Source organism: Gavialis gangeticus, unplaced genomic scaffold (assembly GCF_001723915.1).
Source record: "Gavialis gangeticus isolate Ggan-Ray unplaced genomic scaffold, GavGan_comp1, whole genome shotgun sequence".
Taxonomy (NCBI): Eukaryota; Metazoa; Chordata; order Crocodylia; family Gavialidae; genus Gavialis; species Gavialis gangeticus.
The window spans coordinates 72,225,979-72,234,490 of NW_017729031.1; the positions used below are offsets into that span (position 1 = coordinate 72,225,979).

The following is an 8,512-nucleotide window of genomic DNA, read 5'->3' on the forward strand; positions in this document are numbered from 1 at the left end:
AGTATGTGGTCAGTAGTAGATGCGTTTGGGGAATGTAGAGAATGATACAATAGTACAACAGTTATGAAAAAGGAGGCTTATCCTGAAAGTTATACATGTGCCTAACTTTACTCATACGTGCCTAAAACCTACTGCCTAAATCCTACAAGGTTAAGCACCCAAGTTTAGCACATCTGCTTTACAAGTAATTCTAATAACCTTAGTCAAATTGCTGCAGACTTATACCAGTACAAGAAAGAGGAATTGGGTCAAACACCTTTAATCACAAAGGTAAAACATATAACTAAACATTACCTCTAGCTGCTTAAGAGCAAAAGGACCACCATCCTTCTTCAAATTCTGGATGATTTCTTCCATGCTGCTTGCTGAGAACGTACTGGAAATAAAAAAGTCTTATATCAGCACATGCAGGGTCTAATTCACCTTCCTTTCCCATGCAAAATACCAGGCACTTGGAAAATCAGAAAGAAAATTTTCACTAGACCATTAAGTTTATTCCCTACAATATTATTTGTCCACTTTGTGCAGTCTGGTCTCAAACACCTCAACCATTGATGTTTCCACCACTCCACTCTGGTCAAGCCTATTAACATTCTAATAAACCTCAGTTATGAATACTGGTATTCCTTCTAAGAATAATTTACTTAACATCTACAAGAATGCATCAAACACCACATTATCGTCTTCATCATTAACAATTCCCTTTGATGCTTGATGTTTATACCCTTAAAATATTTATAGAATTCTACCTCCTCAGTTGTTTAACCAGCCTATTTTTATATTCAGCTGTTTTAGTGTTTCCTTGGGAGTAAATCCTTTCATACTTTAAATCAGTGACATGATCATGACTGGTTCAGGAACCCCATGAACAGTCAATGTTAGCCAAAGAGCTACAAAAGCAGCACTAGTGAACTGTAGCAAATAAATCTGGGGTATTTGCCATAGTTGTACCCTATTTGATACAGACAATGCATGTGTTGCATTGATCATAATTGCAAGAAATATACTGCCAAAGCATGCAAATAAAACAAGCACTCCCTGCCTCCCACTCCCCCCCACCGAATAATATTTTCTGCAAACAGCTACAGGTGATAAGTTGAAGAGCTACTCTCCAAGTATCATTGCTTAAATCATTTTTGTTGTTGCCCCTGGCCCCCCAATTCAAATCCATCTCTCAACCTCTTTCTGGTCCGTAAGTATCTGAAAAAATGGTCACACGTATAACCTCCTCCAAATAGCCACTGGAGTTAGATATGAGAGGCAAAGATTTTTGCGGATGGTATGTTTTATTGCAACAACTGCATAGCCGGATGGGACACTGACATGCTTTCCAGTACCACAGTACCCAACCAGAGGAAAGGTACTGCAGTGCCCAAAAGTCTCTGTCCCTCTCAACTATGCAGTTGGTCCAATAAAAGAAAAATGGGTGGATTGTTGGGCTCAACATCTAGTTGGCAGCTGGTATTAGACTAAAGCTAGGCCACTGATTTACCAGATGAAGAATGCAGCAAGATGAGATCCTATACTAAGTGGTGCTCAAACTTCCATCCCTGTGGACCAGATGAGTGGCACGGGAATCAGGCACATGGCATTGATGTGTGGGTGCAATATGATATGCCAGCCATGCCCTATGCACTGGATTCAGCTGCAGAGTGGCGCCATAAACCAGACATTTGGCAGCAGGGGAGCAGAGGCAAAATTAATTAATTGACACTGCTCTGGGAACAATTAATGCTAGCCCTTCTTCCCCATTGCCAAATTTCTGGACCTGTGGGGAGCACCATGAGCCAGACAGCATGGCCACGCAGGCCAGAATCAGCCGGTAGGCGGAAGGTTCAGTACCACTGCTATAGTCTTTTCTTTCAAATAGTCTATTAAACATCAGTGTTCGCTGTTACTAGATTTAACTTCACATCTCCCACACAAAAAAGGTGAAGTGATAATGCCTGCTGAATACCTGTTAATCTTCTCCATGTGTTCATCAAGTATGAATTGCTTTTCTTGGTCAATTTTGCACTATTTGAAAAGGAAAAATCAATATTTAATTTAGCACATTCTGTGACTGAAATATTATGATGCACTAAAGAAAAATCCATATTAAAAGCTCAGTTAATGCTTACAGCATGTTATCATATTTAATTACCTTTGTCATTTTATGCTGAGATTTTTTAAAGTCCCATCCCATGATACAGTGATAGTTAAGAGTTACTGTATATGTTAAAGAAGTTCTATAAATATATTTTGCCAGTTACAAATACAGAGGGCACTAATTCAAATATATTTTCAGAGCTGTCTGAAAAGCTGTAAGAAAGGAAAATAAAGATGAAGTGTATCAGATGTTTGGTTTTCTTAGGATATTTATTCAAGAGTTATGAAACTGCCATTAAAAAGTCTTATATGTAGAGCAGAAGACACAATGATTTTCTATTAATATCTTGTCTTTGGAGAAGAATAAAAGCAACTGGAAGGAAGGAAAGAAAAACAATAAGTAGTTTCTATGCAATCTTTGGGATTTTTCTTGTTTATTTTGTGTCCCAATCCCATTCTTCTGGACATATTTCTTCATTTGAGTCTTCCTGCTTGTTTTGATTTATAATATTAAATTACACGGCTTCTTCTAAACTTTAAGATCAATAAATACACAATTTTCTAAAATTGGGATTAACACTGAAATTATGCTAAGATTTATGAACCGACTATGATTCATACAGCAGTAGCCATTACTGTACTCTCTTTCTACTTACTTCCAGTTCTTTTCACATTAATAAAACATTTAGAAGTTTGCATTGCTTGCTACTCATTAAGCTGCTGAATAAGGGGACTACAAGATGTGATGCATTTGAACTACAGTTTATGACAAACATTTTAGACCTGCTGTCATTACAGGGTTTAAGATAAACAGATGTTTCAATGGCAACAGCAGCAGCTAAATCTTGGAAGCAGGTTCCTTGTTATTTCTGTTTCAGTGACTGCCAGCGAGCAGCTTCCATTTCATCACATTTCAGCCTTGCACTTTACTCAGAACGGCAAGAAGTTTTGAGTTGAGTCCCACAGGGGTCTGTACTGGGCCCAGTGTTATTCAACATGTTTATTAAATATTTGGATGCAGGAATTAGGGAACTTATTGAAAAAAATCCATAGATAACATGAAATGGAAAAATTACAACATGGATGACTGGTGCGAATTCCAGCTTGTGAGGGGCTACCTGGGGCCCCCCCCAACCCCCTCACACTCCCCACCCTGCCCCACATATTGAGGGGGTGGGCTGGCCATCGATGTTTATAAATGGGTCCTGGTACAAAAAAGGTTGAGAACCACTGATCTAGAGTATTCTGTATAGTTTTAGGCTTCACATTCTAAAAGTGACATTGAGAAGCTAGAGAGAGTCCAGATGATAAAACTGGTTTGGAAGGCAAACTATACAAGGAGAAAATGAAAGAAATAAGCATGTTCAACTTAGAGAAAAGGCACTAAAGAGAGGACATGACAGCAGTCTTCAAATATCTGAAGGTCTATCATAAAGGTGAGAGAGAATGCCCTTTCCTCCTAGCTGAAGACAGCAGGAAGTAGACCAATGACTTGAAGTTGCAGCAAACTAATTTAGACAAGATATCAGGAAAAACATCTTTCTGGGTAGGAACAGTGAGGCAGTGGCACAGACTGCCTAAGGAAATTGTGAAATCTCCATCATTTGAGGTGTTGAAGGAGAAGTTGGAAAAGCACTGGTCAGGGATGATCTGAGCATAGCTGTGTCTATGCTATATTATGGGTATTTCCCATGCTTCTGGTTGTCACATGCAGCTGGGAAGAAATATTTTCCCCTCTTGCTGTTAAATGTCAGGGGGGGCTTCACATTCCTTAAAAGTGTTGGGTGTTAGCTGCAGTCAAAACTGGGGAGTTTGACCAGGGCGTGCCAATGCTCCTGCTGGGACTAAAACCCAGAGGTTCCTGGCTAGACTGTTTGCCATATTTGGGGCCAGGAAAGAATTTTATTCAATGAGGTCAGATAAGTCCAGATTGGGTGGGGGGGTTGCTTTCCTTTGTGGTGGGGGAATGACCATCTTTCTTGCATCTCCCGAGCATATTTTAACAGCAGGACATCAACCAGCATTGTCCCTCTGCTTTACCTATGGCAGGTTAGAGTGCTATGCTTTGGGGGGGGCAGGGGGCAGGATTACCTATCAACAAGGATTTGGGGATGGTTTGGATAGAGATGTTCCTGCCTCAAGAAAGGGGTCTGACTAGATGACCTCTAGAGGTCCCTTCCAGCTCTGCTTTTCTGTACTCTATACTGCAACATGTAATCTTTCTTGGCTTGTAATTTTCTATTGTTCAGAAGCCATTCAGTAACATTAGGCAAGTTAATTTCTTCCACTTATTTTTCCACTGAACATTCTCACAAATGCTTAGAGTAAAACAGATACTAAACCACCTGGGAATTTCCTATTCATTTGAAAGAATACTGCAAATCTTACTAGAAAGTTTGTAGAATACTGAACAAATTGAACTCAAATTATTGAACCATTTTTAAATGCATACAAAGTGCTACAAGAGTATTTGACAGATACTTGCTGTGTGATATGAATGGAGTAACATTCACCTTCTAAAGTCATTATGAAAAAATTATGAGTTTGAATTTTGGGGAAGTAACAGGATATCTTTGGAAAAAATAAAACATGCAGAATTTAGTCATAACACACACAAACTGTTTTAATGCTGCTTGGTAATATTTGCCAGACTGGGCCTTAAGACAGCAGACAATTGATTGCTGTGCCTCTTGGTCAATTAAATACTTGAAGATTAAATCACATTGCTAGAATCCTGAAATTCCAGATCCCGTGGAGACTTCCCAGTCTGCACATGGTGTTACACTGTCACTCCCTTTTGCTAATGGCTGTGTCCCTTTCCTTTGCATAAGCAATGCTGGAAAAAAAAATCACATTCTGTTTGGGGGTTTTTATAGCAAACAAGCTAGAATTGAAGAGTTTCAGTGTTCAGCTGATGATGCTAGTAGGTGAGAAAAAAGAATCCAAATAACTGGTCTAATTCCATTATCCAAAGTGAAGAAAGGGCAAAAAATAAAACACAGAAAAACAGATTTTAAAATTATAAAATTTAAAATCTTTTACTTTTAACATTAACATTTTGTAATAATGCACAGAGGCTAGCTGAGGTGCATTATAAGCATATAGCAAAGGTATTTATAACATAGATAGGAACATCTTTAGTTACATGCACTGAAAGGGAAAATCCCAAACCTTCTTAATTAAACCTTGTAGTTAACCAGTCAATTACCTTCACGTGATAAGAGTTCAATAGTTCTGCAACATTTTCTTTTGAAGGTGATTTCAGTGATGTCAAATCTCTCTCCAGAGCAGGCAGCTAGCAAAAAAAGAGTCACTTAATAGTCAAATAAAATACCATGCTTGGACTGCTACTACTTTTAGTACTAAACAGTTATGAACTAAAGTCTCTTGGCCTGATGTAAGGAGGTGCTACACAAACAATGGGATCAGCAGCTGTTTAGCACCTGTGAAAAAATGAGCCATGTGGATTGAATTATGCCTGCAATGAGCAGCACAACACCTGGGAGAAAGGCTGAAGTAAGAAACTACAGTCTCCCATGGTGGGGAGCTTGGCTACTATGCTAACTTAACTCAGCATGCAAGAACCTCAGCATCTTGACAGCTCCAGCAATAGTCATGGTCTCCTCTCCTTGCCTACTTTGGAAAGGATATTATCTGTCAGGTAGGTTATAATGTGTCATAAATCCAATGTCTATATTTAGTTCATGATTTTTAGTATCCAGGAGGTTGATGAAGTGAAGTTTATAGGCTCCTCTATGAACTCCATTACCTGACATCATAACCTACCTGACATCTAACTCCCCAGGTACCTCTCCACTATTCATCCCCCTTCTCTCCCCCCACCCAGCCTCTCTCTCATCCAATCTACATCTTCACTGACTACCTATCTTATATGCATACCAGCCCAGCCTCTGGCTTCTTTACTTTTCATTCCATCCAGGAAGAGCACACACCAACTGCTGTAACTTCCTCACCTGACAAATGGGTTTTTGAACCCAAAAGCTTGCTTAAAATTTTTTTTTCCAACTACTTAAGTTGTTCTAATAAAAGATATCAGATTCACCTAAAGAACCTTGTCTGCCTATGTCTTTAGACCAACACAGCTACAACCTACATCACTTATGCAAGACATACATCCATATCTGTTAGAACAAAGATCAAAAAAGTATTGACTATTTTTAATTTTAACAACCTCCTAAGCACAGCTCTCCAAATGGGATTTGGAGTCAGCAACTGCTTCAGCTAGTATCACCTATTCTTGGCTCTCGGAAGAATTCATGCATGGTCTTAAAACATGGTTTTTTTGTAGGGGTAAAAGCTAAGTAGACTCTAATAGGCCATTTTAGTAAATTGAATTCCTACAGAGAGTTAGCATTGTCCGGAGTACTAATGCAATAACTCAATTAATCTGGGTAGCAAATTATTTTTGTGATTTGCTTACAAGAACAGAGGCCTGCAAGACAGCACGCACCCACACACCACATGCTTCACTGGGAAATATATGCAATACAGTGAAACACTATATATACACTGTCAGGCAGTACACTCTATATGGTAAAAAATAGGCTGTTGGAGTTCTTCAGAGTGTTTCTGGTCTAGAAGGACTGTGGAGTTAGAGAAGTTTCGTGGATAGCACTGAAGCTTGTTTGTAGAAAGTTATACTTGGGATAATTTGCTGAGAAACTGAAGATGAAGCTAGATCTTTAAGATACTCCTGTACTTATTTTCTGTGATGCTATGGCTCCTCATGAATTGTAAGGCACTAGAGTCTTTCAAAGGGCCAAACACTACATTCAGGAAGTTTGCATATATTAATAAAGTCACTTCATTTAAGTGTTCAGCTGTGCACACACTTTTCATTTACTGAGATAGACAGACCCTTTTTACTTTAAGGATGGGCTTCAACAATGAGTAGTATATTAAAAAAAAGTAGATGGGATACTCTGGCAAGGAAGAACTGCATATTGTATTCACCCAAATACAAGACAGCCTCAATTATGGGACGACTCCCCAATAATTAGATTCTATACATGGAAAATGTATACTTTTGTTAACATTTTCCAGGTGTAGAATCTGATTATTGGTATTTGCCATGATTTTGTCCCTGTCCAACTGCTAGAGCAGGGAAAATAAGTCTATGGCAGGGGTCAGCAACATTTGTGGGCAGAGTGCCAAAAACACCCATGAACTTGACTTGTAAAATGTTGGCGTGCCTGGGGCAGATGGTGGGGGAGCCACAAGGTACCCAATCCTTGTTGAGGCAGTGCAGCCCCGGCCCCTTCCTTGCCATCTGTCCTGAGGCATATGTGCCAAGCAAAATGCCTTTGAGTGCCACACTCTGGCATCCGTGCCAGGGGTTGCCTACAGCCTGGTCTAGGGGGTCGGGTAGTCCCCTTACCCTGCCCCATCCCCCAACACTAATATGCAACAGGTTGAAGGGGCAACAGAAGCATTCCAGATGAACTCTTTGAGGCCCCATTTGGAGATGTTTGCCAGACATTTATGGATGGTGAAGAAACAGGAGTCACTGGAAATGAGAAAGCAAGGTGCATCTAAGCAACAGGAATGAAGACTAACTCGAAATGGAAGCTACGGAGTGACTCACCATGACTTAAAATGAGTCGACACTGAGGGGGACTGCATGCGACAGGCACTATTATATATTTTATTCGGATGGGTTGTACTAATCCAGCATTTCTCAACCTTTTAAGTAGCAAGTACCCCCTAACTTCTGAAAATTTTAACTAGTACCCCAACTCTCAATTTTCCAGGGGATTTTATATTTACAAACTAATGTGTGCCTTATGTTGGAAGAAGGGCTGTGTGTATAAGGTTGTGATAATGACAGATGTCTGATCTGGTGTGGGTATGGTTGCCACCTTTTACACCATCCACAGGAGGCCTCAAATGCCTCTAGACAAACACTTGTAGTACAGGAAACAAGCAGGAGGAACTCACCCTCCTGCTAGCTGACACCAACCTGGACATCTTCAAAAAGGGGAAGAAGGAGGACCCGGGAAACTATAGGCCAGTTAGTCTTACCTCGATCCTGGGCAAGCTTTTTGAGAAAATTATTCTGGCGCATATCCATGAGGGGCCAGCAGGGAAGATCATGCTTAGGGGCAACCAACATGGGTTCATTAGAGGCAGGTCCTGTCAGACCAACCTGGTGGCCTTCTATGATCAGATCACCAAATCATTAGATGCAGGGGTAGCAGTGGACATCTTCCTGGACTTTCGGAAGGCCTTTGACACCGTCTCTCACCCTGTTCTCATTAAGAAACTGGGGGACTGTGATGTCGACACCCACACAGTCAATTGGGTCGCCAACTGGCTGGAGGGCCGCACCCAGAAAGTGGTGGTGGATGGGTCATTTTCAACCTGGAGGGATGTGGGCAGTGGGGTTCCGCAGGGCTCGGTCCTC

The 8,512-nt window shown here is 40.5% G+C and overlaps 1 protein-coding gene across 2 annotated transcripts in view; it reads right to left on the reverse strand.

The window, feature by feature from the left end:
• Positions 1 to 8,512, reverse strand: part of HIBCH (3-hydroxyisobutyryl-CoA hydrolase) — a 131,116-nt gene that overhangs the window by 27,294 nt on the left and 95,310 nt on the right. For both annotated transcript variants that reach the window (XM_019523099.1, XM_019523098.1), the window contains exons 9-11: positions 5,297 to 5,383; positions 1,958 to 2,016; positions 295 to 376 (exon numbers count right to left, since the gene is read on the reverse strand). In XM_019523099.1, coding sequence (XP_019378644.1) covers positions 295 to 376; positions 1,958 to 2,016; positions 5,297 to 5,383 — 228 coding nt within the window. The remainder of the gene's footprint in view (positions 1 to 294; positions 377 to 1,957; positions 2,017 to 5,296; positions 5,384 to 8,512) is intronic.